Below are 20,079 nucleotides of genomic sequence, written 5' to 3'. Positions count from 1 at the left end.
TATGAATTGTTCTTGTTATTTATCACTACATGACAGATTAGAATTAAAGCGCTTATAGCAAGATGGCAGGTTCTAGAGCATTTACTTGTACATATCCATTCAATTTCCAGAGTCTACGAATGCATATTCAAATGACGTAACCCCAAAATAAATTCATATAGAATTTGATGAATATCATCAATGTGTTGACATACACGGTTTATGGAACCTTCAAACTGTGTATTATCTGCCTCTGCATGTGTGTCCAGAGTGAATTTATCTGACCGCTGGTAAAAGTTATTTGACTTTCCAACCATTCAATCCGTTTATTAATGTCTCAAGATAAGGAATACAAATCGTGACACTATAAATAAATGAATAAAATAAAATTGTCACTAACAACCCAATTCTTTGCTTGCAAGTTGCAAAATTTGAGTAAAAGTTTCACCAATTCTTAAACACAGCAACAAAATGTCCCTGCCCCTGTATCTTCTACAACTAACGTAACCCACGAGATACATTACGTAATTATCACTACTTAGCAATTTCAATTATATTCAGTGCTTGGATTAATTATATATTCATTGCCGCATGCTATATAGTATATATAAATGATTCCGTATGACTTGTTATGTATACATTATTTATAAACAAATGTTTAATTACCCAATTTAGTACTACAACTGAATGTCCTACTTCAACTTCAAAGGCAGAAAAGCATTTAGTAAGCTCTATTTTCAAGTGATTTAAAGTATCATTAATCCCGGAGAGACAATAATCAAAGTTAGTTTATTTAACTCAATATTTATAATTTTATACATATAGTATTTATAGGTATATATTTATTACATATAAAATTATATAATTATTATAACAATAATTAATAAATATTAATTTAAAATATATATTAAAAAAGTTAAACAATATATATAGATAGATAAATATTCGATGACTAATTTTGGTGTATAAATAATATTTTTGTGTTATATTTATGCGTAAGTAACATATAGTTTAACTTATTTTTAATGTATATTTTGTATTTTAATATGTATTTTACATTAATATTTGATTTTGATAGTTGATTTTAGTGTATATCAAATATAGTTGTATTTGTATAATCAAAACTACTACTTGTATGCTAAAATTAGCTACCAAAATTAGTCATTATATATTTATGTATGTTTGCTAGTTCATTGAATTGGTTGGTGAGAAAGCGTTGGAAATGAAGATTGGGACCTCAATACAAGGCTCAGATGAGATATTGTGTTTACGAATCGTTGGTTGATTGGTGGATAAGACTATTTTTAAGGATATTCCGATGTCAAAGTAAAAATCTGTATGATAAGTCGGCTAATTAGGATTGTAGTGATGTATCTCAAGAGAGGACTAGGTTCCTCTCCTTTATTCTTTTTTATCGAGTGGACCCTTTCGTTTGGGTCTAATTATCTGAAAATTTTTGCTAGTTATGTGTTCAAACCGAGGGAATTGTGTCATGCCAGGGACACTTTGCTATTCAAGTATGTCGGGGACCGTCAAGTCGTGAGTTCGTCAGGTAGATCCCAGTTTTTGATAGGCTAGGCCAAATTAATGCATAAATACATGTATTATTTAATATATTTTTAAAATGTATTTTATATTAGTGAATAATTTTAATAAATAATTTTAATGTATAGGTAGTATAATTGTTGTATAAGATATAATAAAAAAATTTGTTTTAATTATAATTAAAGAAGTACATGTGATATATTTTGATTAAAAATATATAATGATAATATTATTTTCGAGTTGGCAGGTTAAAGCAATGGCAAGAATGCATTAAGAATGGGGTAATGAGCGCATGGATGAGGTTAGGGGTGGCAATGGGTAGGGTAGGGTAGGGTTTGAACCCAACCCTAACCCTAATCGCGGGTTGAGTTTTTGACTAACACTCAACCCTATCCTACCCGCGGGTTGAGAAATACCCAACCCTAATCCTACCCGCGTTCAACCCGCGGGTATCCGACCCTACTTGCGGGTTGACAAAAAAAATATTATAATGACACAAATATCTCATAAATAATACAAATATCCTTAGTTCAGTGGCTAGGAACCTTTTGCACATGCTTAAGGTCCTTTGTGCCTAACCCTACCTGCAGCGGATCGGATTGACAACACTACCCGATCAAGTTGGGTCAGATTAGGTACCCGCGGATAGGGTCCATGCTGCCAGGCCTAGATGAGGCCAAAGAAAGTCAAAGAAGAATAGATAGGGTGCAGAGCAAGGTAATGTGGAGAGTAGCGTAGGATAAAAAATCCATAATAATTGAGAGAAGGATAGACGATAGAGATAGAGGATGGTTCCTTCGAGTTTCCGTCATTGACAAAGCAACCAATCCTTTGAAATTTTAAAACTTACATTAATAATCATCACATTCACATATCCATCCATCACCTTGCCTCTATATATGCATACATACTCTCACTTTTCCACTCAAACTCAAAAACTTAAAACTATGGCGAACCCAGCTGAACTTTCTGCCCTCAATCAAATCAAAATTCATCTTCTTGGAGAACTCTCACCACTTCCTCATAACTCTTCCTTCTCCTTCCAATTTTACCAAACTAACCCTACTACTTCTTCTTCCTCCTCCTCCTCCTCTTCTTCTTCTTCTTCTGCTTCGGTCAACCAATACTTTAACTGCAACGAAGTGGTCAACAACCTAGAAACGCCAAGATCCAAACCGCACTCATCGGCGTCTTCGTCGAACCGAAAACCGTCTCTGCAAATCTCTCTCCCTAAGAAAACCGAATGGATCCAATTCGGGGAGGAGAAGGAGATTTCCAAGAGCAGCGAACAACAGAAGAAGAAGCACTACAGAGGGGTAAGACAGAGACCGTGGGGAAAGTACGCCGCCGAGATTCGAGATCCTAACAAGCGAGGCTCCAGAGTCTGGCTTGGAACATTCGACACCGCCATCGATGCCGCCAAGGCTTACGACCGCGCCGCCTTTAAGCTCCGCGGCTCGAAAGCCATCCTCAACTTCCCTCTCGAAGCCAACGCCGATGACAGGAAGCGCCCCCGTCAAGAGGAGGAGGTGGAGGAGAAGCCGGTCGTCAAGAAGGAGAAGATGGAGGAATCATCTGACGTTAGTGGTGTAAGAGATATTCCGTTAACGCCGTCTAGTTGGACTGGCTTTTGGGACGCTGACGTAACTGGTATTTTCAGTGTGCCACCGTTATCGCCGTTATCTCCCCACCCGGCTTTGGGGTTTCCCCAGCTTATGGTTGTGTGAATTTTTTTAGTTTTTTTTTTTATGTGTTCCTTTTTTTTAAAGTTAATTGCATCCTATTTAAGGGATGTTAACTGTTAAGTACATTATATGCTGATAATGGACATTATTTATTTATAAATTCTTGAGCATATATCCCTTGTCCATTCGAGAAAATAGATTCTCTTTATTTTTTTTAATATTTAAGAGAATAAAATATAATTTTTTATTTTTAATTTTATATAAATAAAATTAAAATTAAATAAAAAAAATAATAAAAGATAAAATTAAACATTAGACACCATCTAATTTTTTTTACTGCAAAAGATTTATTTTTACCTATTTAATAACGATAAATTATCAACTCATAAGGGTATTAGACTAAAGATATCATCTAAAAATAATAATTAAGATGTAAATAAATATTGTATAAAATAATTTAATTAGTTATTTTTAATTATGTAAATAATCAATGTACTAATGAAAAAATATTAAATCTAAAACTAAAAAAAAATAAGTATTTTTTTATATCAAATCTAAAAAAGTATATTTTTTATTAAAAAATCTTAACAAATAAAAATATAGATAAATTCAAAGTCATTCTAGTTTCTAAATTTACATAAAAAATATTACAATGTTATTATAAGCTATCATTTTTTCTTTTTTAACTAAATTTAAATTGTTTTCTAAAAATATTTTCATGCACAAAAAAGTTTTTTCAATATATCTTTTTCTTTGTGTTTGCATCATGATGTCAATAATTCATAAAGATCATAGGGAATAAAGATTAAAAAAAAAAAGAGACAAACACACCATAAAAAGAGATTATTGAAATCCAAAAACTTGAAACAGAAAAATGTTTAATTGATGTATGCTTCATTTGTTGGGGATAAATTTTGAAAATGACAGTTGATATTTACTCGTTCTACATACTTTTGGATAAAAATTGAGTAGAATCTGATGAAAACCTTATAACTTTGCAGCAGGGGCGAATCTTAGTTATGGTAATGGGTGGTTAATTATGGACTTATGGCTCCCCAAAATTTTAAAAATTATTAGTTATATATTTGGTAGAACAAATATCTTTATAATTATTTTGGTTAACATATTAAAATTAGATTTTTCTTTTATAATTTTGTAGGTTTAAATTCTATTCTCCACGATTTTTATAATTATTTTTTAAATTATATCTCGAAATATATAAATAACTTGATGATTTAACTAATAAAATAATAAGTGCTATATTTAAAAAGATTTCGAAAGAATAATTTTTTATTAAATAACTAAAAATTAAATTTTTAATGTATTTATTAAAGAGTAATGTCAAATCAGTCTTAAAAAAATTTTTAGTTAAATAATTTGATTTTTAACAAAATTTAATCACTTAATCATTCTGTAATTTTTTATGAGGAGTGTTAGAAAGCTAGCAGTTTTTGTAATTTGTAATTATTAATTAGTCATTAATAGTATTTTTAATGGTGTAAAATTATATCTAATAGTGTAGAATTATTCATTTTTCTTTTACTAATTAAATGTAGCTAATTTTAATAAAAATGTTGGTTCTTCAGACTTTCTTATTTTTTATTTTTATTGAACATATCAGTTCTAACATCAAATTTTGGTAAAAAAAAGTTTGACAAATCAATATGTTATTATTTTATAAAGCCAAAATAACGTTAAGAATTTTTAAAATTTTTAAATTAGTCATTTTATATAGACAATAATTTAATATGCGGATTAATTTGTCTAACCAAATAAAAATTTAATTAGAAACCGATTTAGTTAATAAAATTTGTTGAGAACTAATATATTTGACTAAATATTTCTCAAAAAATAATTTAAAGTATCACTCATTTATTAGATAAAAAAATTAAAATATTCTTAACAAAACTTCAATTTAATTTTATTATTATATATTTTGTATTAAAAAAAATTTGGCCTCCCAACAAAATTTTCCCAAGCTCCGCCACTGCTTTGGTCTTTTGGAGGTAATGTATATTCATTTGATTAATCTTTATTTGAAAGTATATATGTACACTTGATTAGTCTTTAACTCTTTATGAACTAAGAGAATTTTGGCTCATATCTTTTTCTTTTGGTAAGCACGAGGGGCTAATTGAATCCCCTAACCTACAATGCTACGTAAAAGAAGAGAAATACCTCAATATATTTCTTAAAACTAAACCTTACCCAAATCTACTCATAAATTTTTTCTTTTTGGTGATTGTCATAAAATCATTTATAATTTCCTGCACATGCACTACAAGAAACAAGGGGTTTAGCCACAGAAAAAATCATGGCTAAACTTCAAGATAACGGTAGCAACTATACATTGGCCACGAAAAAATATTTGTGCCTAATCAGGGGGTTGCATTTTCAATTTGCCACAATTTTGGAGTTACTAGCCACAGTTTTAAACACCGTGGAGACCTTCAAAGAGCCACGATTCGTATATCATTACCCACACTTAATGTCGTGGCAAAATAAAAATTATCAAATTAAAAAGTATAATTCTACCACACTTCATCTGTAGCTAATTTGTGCAGGCCGAATTTTTCAGCTACAATATTTTGCGTGGCTAACGCCGGGTTATTTAAACACGCTATTTTTGTAGCTAACGTGCACTGGTTTTTATATTCCATTCGTGGCTAATTTATACTAATTTGCTACGTTTTTTCTGTAATTAACTTCTTTTTTATTGTGTCATAATATGTAGCTTTCGTTTTAATTTGACCGTGGCTAATTGAACAATTTTATTAAATTAAAATTATATTTACGTATATATCATTAATAACGTAAGTCAAACTTTATAAATATATAATATTTAATATTTTTTAATAAAAAATATAATAAAGATTCAGAATAATAATAATAATAATAATAATAATAATAATAATAATAATAATAATAATAATAATAATATATTATTATTATTATTATTATTATTATGACAAGTCTAAATTTGTATACAATAAAAAATAAGAAAAATTCTAACATAAATAATTAAAATTCTAACATGTTCTAGAGTAAATATATTTAAAATTTTAACTATTATTTATTAACTATACTAACTAAATGTCTGACATATCACCAGACATATTAGGTACTTCATCGCCATATTTTGATGATAAAAATTTGTGCAGAGCTGCCAATTGAATTTTGGTTTCTTCATATCCGTCTAACTTTTTTTCTAATGTTTCAACCTGCTTCTCTAAATTTAACACATGCTGCTGAGATACGTTGCTGGAGACTCCTCCGGTTGTAAATCCAAAAATACGCTTAGACTTGCCAAAACCTACTGGACATACAGCACTACTAAAACCTCGCACACGCCCTACATTTTCAGCACCAAAGACCTTTCCAATTGCATCATTAGGATGAGCTAACACTTTCGAAGGTACTCCTTCAGCAGCAGCACGTTCTTGATCTTCAGGCAAATGCTCTAATATTTGCTCCTACACAAGAAAAAAAATTAGATTAGTGTATACCAAGTTTTAATTTATAAAATTAAATTATACATTAAACTAAAACAAATAACATAATAACTTACCGCTAAATTGTGCCCACCATTTACATAATTTCCATTCTTCTTCACCAGAGTCGACAAAATAACTTCACTCCGACATACAGGTCTTCCTAACTTTTTTTCCTATCATAAGACAGTTACATTATCAACGCTTACAATAGGAATAAACGTTAAAATACCATTTCATTTGCTCTTCTAGCATTGCTTTTACTACCACCAGCATGTGATACTTGAAGCTTCTCTCGATTTTTTCTATTTTGCAAGCACTGTTTCTAAAATTTATAATCATAAAAAATAAAGGTAATATTGTTATAAAAATAACAAGAAAAAAGATAGTTGTAATAAAAAAATAATAATAATATAACAGTACTACTAAAAGAAACATTATTCTATTACCTTTGTCTTAGGATTTGTGTAGTGATGCACAAAAGCCGCCCATTCAATAGGAGGTATATCTGAATCAATCTTAGTTGCTAGAATTTCTTCTTTTGTTTTATTAGGATAAAAATAAATATTCCGTAACGAATATTTGTAGGCTTTCCATCGATCACCCAATGTCCTTAGTGCCCATTTAATGCCAGCAGCATAATCAAACTCAAAGTTTTCCTTCAAAATATTTATACATAATGTTAAAATTTATATTGTTCATCCCTTTACTTATTTTAACATTTTAAGTTAAAAATAAAAAATAAAAAACAGACCTAATGAGTGAAAAAACAAACTAATTCTACACAATGAATTTTTTAAAGTAGACCTAATAAAAATATAGCCAGATACATGCACTTTTCCAATAACATTAATATCCTTCTCTCATTTTATCTCTTTTTTAAAACGTACAAATACTATTAATCAAGCTAGCCAGCATGCATTTTTCAAAACACTCATAGTTTATCAACATTGTTTGTATTTCCAACAATACAACCAAATTTAAATAAGGTATCATCACTCTTATTTAATACCAAATCCAATCCTCTTATCTTGTCTATTTCAAGTAGTACTCTCTCGGAAATTCTCTCTTTATTAACTATTCTTAAACTATTTTTTTAATGTTTGCATAACTCACATCTTTTGAGAACATGATATCTAAATAGTTTATGAGTACAAGACATATCAAAATTTTCAAGCTAATATAATATTATCATATTCCAAAATCACAGAAGAGAAATCAAAATAATATACAGGAAATTAAATGGGGAAATATAATAATCGAACAAAACTAAACATTAAAAATGAAAAGGCGCATAAATTAGAAAGATAAAGGTAAATTTTAAAAGGCAGACAAAATTTTGGTTTTTTCTAAAGTATACATACTTACTTCAATATAGTTCCACTGCTTTTTTGTGTTGTCTTCAGGCATCTGATCCCATCTTTGAATTGAAATTGGACACAGCGTTGCTCTACGGGCCATTAAACCCAGAAACCGTACCAATAAATTTGCGCCATTATCTCGACCTTGTCCATGGCCATCAAGTTCCATCATGACTTTTTCTTCTTTTTTCAAATACCAAACTTGAATGGCACTCATTTTGCGAGCTGTAATTTCTCCGGTAGAAGTGTCTATAAACGAATGCAACATTGAATAAAAGAAATAAATCAAAGATTAGAACATAAAAAAATCACGTAAAAATTTGAAATTATATCTACCTTTGACATTCACAACTAAAGGGTCGTTATGATCTTTTTTAGTGAGTGCAGTCACTGTATCACGCTCATTCGTCATGTCTATACCCAAAGATCCAGCATCCCCTTGGTCGAGATTTATTTCATCCAAACCCTCTGCAAATTCTTCGTTGCTGTTGATATTTTGTGGTTGTCGAAGTTCTGCTAGAAGGGTCTCTCCTGAACTATTACGTTTTTGTTTCATGAGAAAATCTGCCAAAACAAACTAACAAATAACACTAAAATGAAAAAAAAAATTGTTCGGTATTTTTTATTTGGAGAATGTTGTCATATGAGACGACTCATGTAACGTGTTAAAGGAAGTACCTTCACGTGCTATAGAGTAACAGATTCAAAATAAGACGTGAACAGAGTGATGGGTGGTTATCTTAAGTTTCCGCCAAAGGGTATATTAAAAATTAAGCGCACTTTGAAATTTTAAATCTTGAATATTCAAAATAGTCATGGTTGTTGTTGCCGTCTTTTTACCTTTTTTTTTTTAATTTTGAAAATCTTTTTTTAATTCTATTTTTTATTATCTATTAAATAAATCTTATATTAATTTATTTCTAATACAATAGTTATTTATTTATTTATTTTTTAACGGTCAAATACGATTAGAAATTTAATTTTTAATTTTTAATCTATATATTTTTATCTTTAATTTTTGTAATAATATTAAATAATGTAAAAATCATTTTAATAAATATATGACCCTCACAATTTCTCACTACATGTGAATGATGATTCAAACGATGCACTATAATTTAATTATTTTTCCTATTTTGCACGAAACAATAGTAAGAGTTATACATTAACTCGGTTTTGTAAATATTTTTACCTAAAAAATTTAATGTTTGTTAAATTTTAATTACTAAGTCCATATTTAAAATTTAATTTTATAAGAAAAATTATAAAATTTATTTAATAAATTTTACACATTCGTTTATGTTACTACTTAATAAAATTAAGAACTTTTATAGAAGTGAGTACATAATCATTAATTTATTAGTATTAATTTTCTTACAAGTAAGATTGACAACTTAATTCAGATATGAATTCATGTCGATCTTGAATTTTAAATTAAACTAGTTTATTATTTTGTATTTTGTGAATCAATTTATTAGAAAGGTGATGAATCAATTTTTGCTTGATCCCTTGATATATTTTGTGCTTCTTTTCTTGTTTTTGTTTTGAGTTCAGAGTGAAAAGAGTGATTAAAAAAAAACTAAGAAAAATTAATATTTTAGTTAAAAAAAAAATTAGACAATACTTGGAATGGAAAGTTTATTAAACCTTTAAAAAATTCCATATTAAGGGTAATTTTTAGTGTTTATTTTTTAATTTATTTTTAATCTAAGTCGTCAATGATAAATTTTTCAAAGAATTAATAAAAAAAGATGTCTTCTATAATTTAAGTTGTTACTAATAGATTTTTCATAAGTTTAATAAAAAAAATAGCTAATTATCCTCTTATCTTTAGTTTTTGTATTGTCTTTTATTATATTTCTCATAACTTTAGTCAAAAGTAATTATTCAATATTTAATATTATCTTCTAGCATTAGACATTTTAATATTAGTGCATACTATATTACTCACTATCACTATAAATCAACCTTAAACGTATAAAACCATCAAAGCTAATAGTTGTTAAATAATAAAATTAAATTATCTCATATTATTGTTATAAAAACATCCAGATCAAAGCCAATTCTCGAGACCTCGAGAAACTCTAGAGTAACAAATTATCTAGAATGCATCAAATATTGTCTAAATTATCTATTTCATCATCATCATCGCAGTCATTATCATCATTTTCGTCAACATGCATTTCATCCTGATCTGCTTCATCAATCTCGTCCCTCGTCAATTGAAACTCTTTAAGATTCTCTACTTGTTGCTCACAAAATGGTATGTCTTCCACCAAAGATTCATCTAATTCCTCCTCATTCAAATCTCCCATATCATATAAATCTCTGGGTTTCATATGACAAACAGAACACCAACCTTCATCAACTGGATCATCAACATAGTAAACCATTCTTGCATCTATTGCAAGAATAAATGGCTCATCTGTTTCATTATCACCGGTGTGTATCAAGTTAGAAAAATTTACACTTGTGATCCCAAATTGATCTATCTTGATTCCCTTGTTAAGTGTGGTATCAACCCAAATACATTTGAATAACACAACCCTCAGCTTGCCAAAGTAGTCTAACTCTATCATATCTACCACTTTACCATAGTATGTGTTGTCGCTTGCTACTATAATAGGGTTCCTGCCATTTGAAACACTATTAGTAATAGCAGACATAACCACGCCACAATTTTGTGTTTTAAGGCCTTGATCTTTCTTCATTGTACGAAACTTGAACCCATGAACATTAAACTCCTCAAACCTCTTCACAATATCATTAGGCCCTTCTGCAAGCCACTTGATTTCGGGAGTGATATCTGGATCATTGTTTTTTGCAACCTACATGTGTTAATAGATTAGGAATATGTGATCCTAAATTCTATTTTGGAACAAACAAGTTTTACAAAATGTAACTAACTCACATAATCCCTAAACCACTCATGGAATTTGGCATGGATGTATTCTTCAACAAGCTTGGTTGCATTTTTTCTACCACGGTATATTCTGGCAATCTCACATCTACATTTTCTGGTAAAGTAGATTACAGTTATGTAATAGTTATAGAAAATAATTGAAATCTAAGTTAGAAATAACAACATAACTCACTCGCGAAACTTGTCCACCAGTGAACAATTTGTCAACACATAACGATGGGCCTGCAATTTCTCTGTTGGTGTTAACGAACAAATCTTATGAGCTCCACGAGATATTCCTAAGGCTGGAAAAATCTTAGATAAGACAGTAGAGCAACTACTAGAAGTGTTTTCATTTTGGTCATCGTTGCGCCTTGGTCGGTTGAACCTTGTCTCAATATTACCATCCTCCAAATATCTAGAGCAGAAAGTTAGACATTCCTCTATTATGTAACCTTCAGCTATGCACCCTTCTGGTGCAGCCTTGTTACGGACATAAGATTTTAAATGTCCCAGGGCCCTAATAACAAAAAGAGAAAATTAGTTATCCATAAAAATATATCGTAACAAATAGATTCAATTAAAATTTGTTAGAGTGCCAAAATTTACCTTTCAACAGGATACATCCATCTATACTGCACTGGACCTGCAATCATTGCTTCCTCTACCAGATGAATAACTAGATGAACCATAATAGTGAAAAATGCTGGAGGAAATATCATTTCCATGTGACAAAGCGTCAAAACAATTCGTTGTTGTAGTCTTTCTAAATTCTCTAGTGATAATGATTTGCCTGAGACTTCTCTAAAATAGTTGCACAGCTCGATAAGCACAGATATAACCTCCTTCGGCAAGGATCTTCTAAGTGCAATTGGCAAGATATGTTCTAGAAGAATGTGTGAATCATGGCTCTTTAGACCGCTTACCTTTCGTTTTTTAATATCGACACATCTAAAAATATTTGAAGAGTAACCATCTGGAAAAGAGACACTCTTTAGAACACCTACAAAAATATCCTTGTCAACATTTTTCATTCTAAAGCACGAGGCAGGGTACTTGGAAGAATTAGGATATGGATGGAGTTGTTCTCTGATTCCCATCAACTGCAAGTCCTTACGAGCTTGCAAGTTGTCTTTAGTCCTTTGTTTGTCATCAAGTATAGTAAAAAGCACATTATCACACACATTTTTCTCTATGTGCATCATGTCAAGACAATGACGAACAAGATTATCCTTCCAATATGGTAAATCCCAGAAAATACTCCTCTTTTTCCATTGTAGTGGGATGTTGCCATCGTTGAGTGCATCTTGAGGTCTTTTTCGACTACTCTCAATTTGGGACAAAATCCTTCTGCCTGATAACGTCGGAGGTGGGCCTCTTAGTTCTGTATGGCCATCAAAAGAGTGTTTATTGTGCCTATACTCGTGATCATCGGGTAACCATCGACGATGTCCCATAAAGCAATACTTCATGCCAAACTTCAACCTTCTAGAGACTGTATCGAAGTTACATGATGGACAAGCGAGGCTCGTATGTGTATTCCACCCAGACAGATTATCAAGACCTGGAAAATCACTAATAGTCCAAAATAGTGCAGCATACATACGAAAATTGTTACCATCAACAGAATCGTAGACATCAACACCTTTCCATAATTCGTTCAACTCACAAATAAGTGGTTGCAAAAAAATATCAATATTATTTCCAGGCATCTTTGGACCAGGAATTATCATAGACATTATAAGGGAAGTTTGCTTCATACAATACCATGGAGGATAGTTGTATATATATAGCATCACTGGCCAAATGCTAATGTTTGAACTGAGAGTCCCGAATGGATTGAAGCCATCGGTTGCTAAAGCGAGCCTTATGTTACGAGGATCTTTAGCAAATTCTGGATGTAATAAATCAAAATCTTTCCATGCCTTGCTATCTCTAGGATGCTTTAACTTTCCATCTGAATTAGGAAACTCCGAATGTCAGCGCATTAGTCTTGCTGTCTTAGAGGACATGTATAACCTTCTTAATCTAGGAGTAAGAGGAAAGTACCTCAACACCTTTGCTGGTATCTTTTTCTTTTGATCTTGACTTGTTTCCACAACTTCCGTATTGTTGCTGGTGTTCTCTTCAACTTTATATCGAGATGCGTTACAAACCACACATTTATTTTTTTTCTCATTGTCTTTTCCCCAAAAGAGCATACAGTTATTTGGACATGCATGAATTTTCTCGTATCCCAAACCTAACAATTTAATCATTTTTTTGGCTTCATAAAATGAAGTGGGCAAGTTAGCATGGGAAAAAACATTGTTGAGAAGATCGACTATCATGGAGAATGTCTTGTCAGTAGCACCGCACAACACCTTGATATGATACAACTCAACAATAAATGATAACTTGGTATATTTTGCGCACCCAGGATATAATTTACGATTTCCATCTTTTAGCAACTCTGTAATTCTTCTTGAATCCTCGTTAGTGTCATTTTCCGACGGCATTGGAACGGAATCAGTTCTCGAAGCAAAGGGCTCATCATCATCACCTTCATAGTTGATATCATCTATACCGAAAACATCAGTCAACATATCATGCAGTGGTGGTTTTTCAACAGGCTCTGTCTGATTATGACCCAATAGTTCTTCTTCCGGCTGGACTATAGTTTCTCCATGCATATACCAAGAAGTATACTTTTCTGGAAATCATTTTTGTAGTAAATGAGTTAATACTTCAATTCTCGTCCCCATATTGTTGAACCCACATTTGATGCATGGACATATAATTTTTTCATTTATAGCAGCTCTAGCAAAGGCAAACTCTAAAAATTCTTCAACCCCGCATTTATACTCTGTTGATGTAATTGATTTATGAATCCAACTCTTATCAATCATAATTGAATGACTCTGTTTAAATAATAATGTACCAAAATATAAGTATATGAAAGGCATAACAATGAATTATACAAAAAAATCAGCATATCATGTATTAGTTCCTAATTAATATACACAACAAATTACAGAAATGTATTGACATAAAGTGTAAAAGGAGGTGTTACTGAACTAACCTAAACAGATCGTCAAACTAATATTAATATTACTCACTAATTAGCTATAGAGTAAGTAAAATTATATTATAGAACTCACAATTTGCATCGCAACAAAAAAATGAACCTTGTCCTCAATAATCAATTATGCATAATAAGTTTAAAAATTATTACGGTAGAAAATCATAAAACAAATAAGTTTATATAATATTTGAGTAAAAATATACAAAAAAAATTTCTATATAAAAAGGAATAAGTAATGGATAAGGATATGGTCTTGTTAACACGGTGCATAACTTACTCTAAAAAAATTGTAAATAGATATTTTTTAATATATTTTAAACATTTTAAAAGTTGTTATGTATAATATGTTATATAGTTTTTTTTTTTAAATATGTTATGCATGTTATATATGAAAGAAAAAGTTAGGCAATATAAACACCATAAAATTTATCTGAAGTGATAGCATGATTTATTTAAAAGTATATCAAATTATGTTTAATGCACAATAGTATTGTGTAAGGGCATTTGAGGTTGCGGGTTCAAGTCTCCTATCTTTGGTAAAAAAAAAAAAAAGGGTATTTGAGGTTGTAAAAAAGTCTAACAAATATTTATAATGAGTATGCAAAGATACACTTTAGTTTGACCATGGAGGGGTATGGCCCCAAAATTTTTTATAAAATTATTTATTAGTAGTTATGGAAACTAAAATTTTATTAAAATTCTCAACACTGAGTACCATTACATAATATTTTATAATTTTTATTTGTAAATATTTATTTTTTATGATATTAGTAATAAAAAATAATTTTTATTTATAAATTTTATTTTTATATAAAACTTTTATCATGATTTTTATCTTAAAATTGTTGGTCTCCTCAAACTTTTTCAGTCAATCTCGGGTTACTGTGAGTACGGTCATATATTTCTGAAAATCAAATATAATAAAGAGAGTAGTGGTGCACAAGGAATAAAAAATCAAATATAAGAAAATATAACCTTCAAGGTAATTGGAATCTCAAAAAGTTGATTAAGATTGGCTCCACACTTTATTTGTCTTCTTTAATTTGACCTTCAGTGTCCTACAAGAGAGAACAGGCTATTTATGAATCCAAAAATATATAAAGTATACTTAAATCATATGAAGTAAGGTATAATGTTGTGAAATAATTTACCTTTATCTCTAGTCTCGATAAGAACATACAAATGAATGAGAATGAGTATTAGTTCTTATATAATGTTTGATATGAAGCATATTTATAGGAATTAGTTAAACAAAGGGTTAGGAATTAGTTAAGCATATTTGAACTATCTTATCAATTGGTCGTTGTTTTTATCCTTTTCTGTTACTTTTATCCTTTTTTATAACAAATTTTAAATTCAAAATCTTAAAACATTCAATTTAAATATTCTTAAATATTGATACTTGATTTAATTAAATACATATTATTAATTGAAATAAAACTTATTTTATTTTTAAGCCTCTGAATTTCACTTTTTTTTGAAATAAATGTTAATTTGATTTAATGTTCATTCCTTCTGTATTGTGTGTCTGTTTTCTAATATTATTGTAGTAATTTTATTTCAATTAGCTTGTTTAAATAGCAATAATCATGCTAACTGGACACATTAGTATATAAAAATTTTAGAGGACGAGAATGCTATTTTTGAAAGAATATTAACTCTTACAATGGAAAATTTACTTTTCAGATGAGTCATAATAATCAATTACGTAGACAGATATGTTCAATTGAAACCGAAAAATAACATTAAACAAAGATACTAAGCCTAGATAGAACTGGAATTTAACAGAATAGTTATGTTCAACAAAAGTAAAACAAACAAAAATACATCAAACATAGTATTCTCCTGGATACCATATTTCACAAAATTGCCTAGCTTTGTCACGCGCAATAGGATCCAAATCATCTATAGGATACGGCTTTTTGTTCAGATCAAAGTCTTTTACAGCAGTTTGGATGATTGGCGATTCAGTTGTAGAGCGAACATATCCTCTCTTTTGAAAAAACTTTGCAATATGTCGTTCTATGATATTGAATTGCTTTCGACATGCCCAATGGAACTCACATGCCGGCTTGTTTTTAACACTCATCTGCAAAGAAAATGTAATGATTCAAATTCAGCTATTTATATTGTTTGCCAAATAAATTATTTTTTAAAATTACCTTCAAATCCATTAGTATAACATCAGTATCCCAATCAGAATCTTTCTTAAAGTATGGAAAACCGAACCTTACCAGATACTGCATGCTCAATGCATATATCTCCTACAAGTTTCAAATGAATCATAATCCAGGAAACATTTAAAGGATTATTTTTAATTAAATAACAAAACGCAAAAAGAATGGCAAACGTGGCAAACCTTAAGAGTAGAATCCATACTAGTGGATGAAGCACTATCGTAGGATTCTCGATAGAAGGGTGCTTTTTCAGAGATATTCGTGTGAGCATTGAGAGCCACCAACAGGAATGGATATTGATCTTATTAAACCAAACCTTAGAGGCAACATCGAGTGCGTGTTGCAACGAGGAGAAAGGAGAGGCAGAAGCCATTTCCTTAGCGAATTTGATGCTTCCACAGCATTCAAGAAATTCACTTTCTTCCATAGCAATCCAATTTGAAGATTTGCTGCAAGATTGTGGGATTTGGGGTAATGATGTATGAACATGCTCAGATAGAATTGCCATCTTTGATCACCTGAATATTACGAAATACACTATGAATAAAAAAACAAAAGTAGATATAGCATTTTCAATGTGTTTGAACATTAAAAATTGAATATGCAAATTAAAGGTTGTCGTTTATTTTTTTTATATGTAATTATGCAAGTTTTAAATACTATATGTAGTTTTTATCACTTTAATTAAAATTTGACGTTATTTTCAAATAAAACTAGCCTCAACCAGCAAGCATGCACTATAATCTTCAACAAATATAAAATGACCATCATAACGGTAGGAAAAAAAACATAAGTAATAGATAAATTAATACTATATATTTTCACAAAAAACATGAAGGAAAAGATATCGTAGTAACATATCATATCTTTCTTTTCATTAATGTAAAAGAACTAAATAACAAAAACCTAACAAGAGCAAACACCCAATAACCTAATAACAACAAATAACTCAGAAACAACAATTACAAAAATAACGAGAAGTATAAGAAAAAAATTTAGTATAATTATTGCAGAAATTGTATTTACACAATATAAATAAACATGATATTCACAAAAATATAAATAAACATGATACTCACAGAAATTAAAAGAGGATAAGAAAGGATAATAGTTAAGTGTTACCTGATAAAAGATTTTCCCAATTCTCTGGCAGTGTGATTTTGTGCTGCACCAAATTAATTAGAGGGAACAGTTAAAAATTTTTAACCAAAATAGAGGGAAGATATTTAAGTAAAAAATGGGAGAAAATGGTGGGAACGATACCAAAAATATTCATCGCGCCCAACTTTGCTACGGTGGGTGTTGTTGGTGGAAAATCAAAATTCCGAAGATGTGAAAGCCTTATACAATTCTTGCCACGAAAATATGAGTTTGTCATAAATCTCCGTCCAATTTGTGCAATAATTTTGTATCAGTAATATTATTGCGTGGCTAAAGACCGTACCTTTTAGAAGCCCAGCTACTAAGAAAGTCACACACATTTTCCTGAAGCAATGCATGTCCTGAGTGTCGTTGAAGGAAGATAACTAAACTCAAAGAATCATCGAAATCTGAGAAGATGGATTCAAAAAAAAGGGGATTGAAACTAAGCAGAAGGAGAAGGATTCCCAATACCTTCGATTTAGGGATTTATTAGAGTTTTTTTCTCCTTTTACGTTTTACCTTTTATCTATAATATATTTTAAAATATTTTATTTTAAAATGATATTCATTTATTTTCATTTAATGATTAAATCCAATTAAGAATTTGATTTGTTAGTTTGAGCTTGTATATTTTTTATTTTTTTTGTTACAATAATATAAAGTAAAATGTAATTAATATTATAAATAAAAATTTAAAATAAAATAAAAATAATTAAATTATTTATTATTAACTAATGAAATAAAAAATTATGTGAAACAAAATGTGACCTAATAAAACGAAGGATATTATGAATAAAAAAGTGATTCATTAAAATAAAAATAATATAATAAAAAATTAGTACTAAATATTAATTACTTGCTATTGTATTTGACAAATTTAATTTATCTTTACATACTAACATAGTAAAATATACAGTAAAATTAATATTTATCTACAATAATAATTATAAAAGAAATAATTAATAGTATATTCTAATTAAATAATAGTATAAATAAAAAACTTAATTTATAATTTCATAAAATAATTTTTTAAAAAATAATTATACATATAATAAGAGTACAGTACTCACAAATATATGTAGTGAGTACTAAATTATATAAATAAAAAACTAATTTTTTTACTTATCTTCAATTATTTAAATTTAACAAATAATAAAATAATTTATTTTTTGTAAAAAATTTACTGAAATTTTTTTTTACTTACAAATTACTAATTTTTTATTACCTATCCAAATTATTTTATCTTAGTTAGATAAATTTTATCTTTATAATTAACTTAATTATTAGAATATAACTTTTATTTTTATAATTATTTGTTTTATCTAAATTTTTTTTATTTTTTAAATTTAATTTCATAAATATGTGTTGATGTTAGGATATTTAAAAAAAATATTATAAATTGATCATGGAAAACAAGCAGAAACAAGTAAGGGAAGAGGTTATAATTTGATTTTTATTTTTAGGAGAAGAGAAAAAACACTTTTACTAAAATAATGAGCAATATAAACTTTAAATTGAAAGGCTACGATAAATATTGTTTGTGGCAAAATGTTAAATTTTAGCCACTGTGACAATGTTTCGTACTAAATATAAGACACGTTCATTTATTTTTATCACGTTTCAGTATTCGTGGTTAAAATTTAGTGGCTAGACTCCGTTTTTGTGGTAGTGATGCCTTTTGTCAAAAGTCTCTTATTGAATATATAATAACTAACATCATTCCATTATCTCGTAAGTCCAAGAAAGAAAGAGAAATGCTATTTGTACACCAAAATTAGTCACTAAAATCAGTCACTAATATATTTGTGTATAAATACATATATATTTTAATTTATTTTTATAATATATTTATATTTCAACATATATTTTATACTGGTGATTAACACTTTAGTGGTTAATTACACGTAGCATAACCCTCCAAGAAATTGTATTAACTCGTTATCTTGTGAATCAATTTCATATAACCTAAACGAAGGTAATAATTTTTATGATGCCTTAGTTTGATATAGCTTTATTAGCAGATTGCAGTTTATCATTTGTTTTATTTTTGGTGTAATAAATTAAATAATGCGTAGTAATAATGGTTATTACTACGTACGGTATACGGCTATATATTGTCAATTCCAATAATATTGTTAGTGATATGCCGATATTGTCAAATTAATTTAAATTTTAAACCCACGAGCGTGGTTTGAATTTCATTCCATCACGTGTAAATAACTAAATATGTAATAGTTTTCTGGAACTTGGTCAGCATTTCATGTTTCAAACTTTCAATCATCCGTCTATGAATGATTGTGAACTCATAAAGACCGGTCAAAATTAACAACATATGATATAAGAAGGTGCGTATATAAGATAGATATATACTCTTTGAATTAGCAAATGGTTAACCAGTAAAATAGGTTATTAAAGATTTCAGTGTTAACAAATAACAAATATTATTTTTAAAAAAGAAAATAACAAAAGTATTTTCGAATATATAGGATTTCTTTTTGTCAACATAATCAAATTATTATTTAACAACTGCTTTGAATATGTCTAAACTAATTTGTTATGTCAGTTTAGTAGTTAGTTCATTAACAAATGATTAACTTATCAGATACAAAAAAGGAATCCGTCAAATAAAGACGTTTAAAACGTCTTTTTTAAAATATATTTTTTAGTAACTAAAATTTAACTTATATAATCGATTAAATTAGGTTATTTTTGTTAAAATTAGGCCATACAAA

At 29.0% G+C, this 20,079-nt stretch overlaps 3 protein-coding genes across 3 annotated transcripts; 1 reads left to right on the top strand and 2 right to left on the bottom strand.

Moving 5' to 3' along the window:
* Positions 1-2,407: 2,407 nt before the first annotated feature.
* Positions 2,408-3,369, top strand: LOC130983019 (ethylene-responsive transcription factor 5-like). The gene has a single exon (XM_057907186.1). The coding sequence runs from the start codon at positions 2,424-2,426 to the stop codon at positions 3,249-3,251; it is 828 nt and encodes a 275-aa protein (XP_057763169.1). The 5' UTR covers positions 2,408-2,423; the 3' UTR covers positions 3,252-3,369.
* A 2,929-nt stretch (positions 3,370-6,298) lies between these two features.
* On the bottom strand, positions 6,299-8,617 carry LOC130980319 (uncharacterized). Its single transcript, XM_057904010.1, has 6 exons — positions 8,398-8,617; positions 8,069-8,310; positions 7,150-7,359; positions 6,933-7,025; positions 6,778-6,876; positions 6,299-6,682 (listed from the first exon to the last, which is right to left on the bottom strand). Exons 1-6 carry the CDS (start codon positions 8,615-8,617, stop codon positions 6,299-6,301), a joined length of 1,248 nt encoding a protein of 415 aa, XP_057759993.1.
* A 7,238-nt stretch (positions 8,618-15,855) lies between these two features.
* On the bottom strand, positions 15,856-16,543 carry LOC130980318 (uncharacterized). The gene is made up of 3 exons (XM_057904009.1): positions 16,387-16,543; positions 16,190-16,291; positions 15,856-16,116 (listed from the first exon to the last, which is right to left on the bottom strand). Exons 1-3 carry the CDS (start codon positions 16,402-16,404, stop codon positions 15,856-15,858), a joined length of 381 nt encoding a protein of 126 aa, XP_057759992.1. The 5' UTR covers positions 16,405-16,543.
* Between the last annotated feature and the right edge of the window lie 3,536 nt (positions 16,544-20,079).

This window comes from Arachis stenosperma, chromosome 5, assembly GCF_014773155.1.
Source record: "Arachis stenosperma cultivar V10309 chromosome 5, arast.V10309.gnm1.PFL2, whole genome shotgun sequence".
NCBI classification, from domain to species: domain Eukaryota; kingdom Viridiplantae; phylum Streptophyta; class Magnoliopsida; order Fabales; family Fabaceae; genus Arachis; species Arachis stenosperma.
The sequence above is the reverse complement of the archived record's forward strand: the minus strand, read 5'-3'. Positions and strand labels throughout refer to the sequence as shown.

What these genes read in the sequence shown, in the direction of transcription:
- LOC130983019 (XM_057907186.1), top strand. Translation starts at nt 2,424, where the DNA reads ATGCATACATACTCTCACTTTTCCACTCAAACTCAAAAACTTAAAACT.
- LOC130980319 (XM_057904010.1), bottom strand. Translation starts at nt 8,617, where the DNA reads ATGAAACAAAAACGTAATAGTTCAGGAGAGACCCTTCTAGCAGAACTT. An exon ending in TTTAGTTGTGAATGTCAAAG is followed by an intron (nt 8,311 to 8,397) that starts GTAGATATAATT and finishes ATTCGTTTATAG; the next exon opens with ACACTTCTACCGGAGAAATT. An exon ending in ATGGTGGGCACAATTTAGCG is followed by an intron (nt 6,683 to 6,777) that starts GTAAGTTATTAT and finishes TTTCTTGTGTAG; the next exon opens with GAGCAAATATTAGAGCATTT.
- LOC130980318 (XM_057904009.1), bottom strand. An exon ending in TTATACTAATGGATTTGAAG is followed by an intron (nt 16,117 to 16,189) that starts GTAATTTTAAAA and finishes TTTTCTTTGCAG; the next exon opens with ATGAGTGTTAAAAACAAGCC.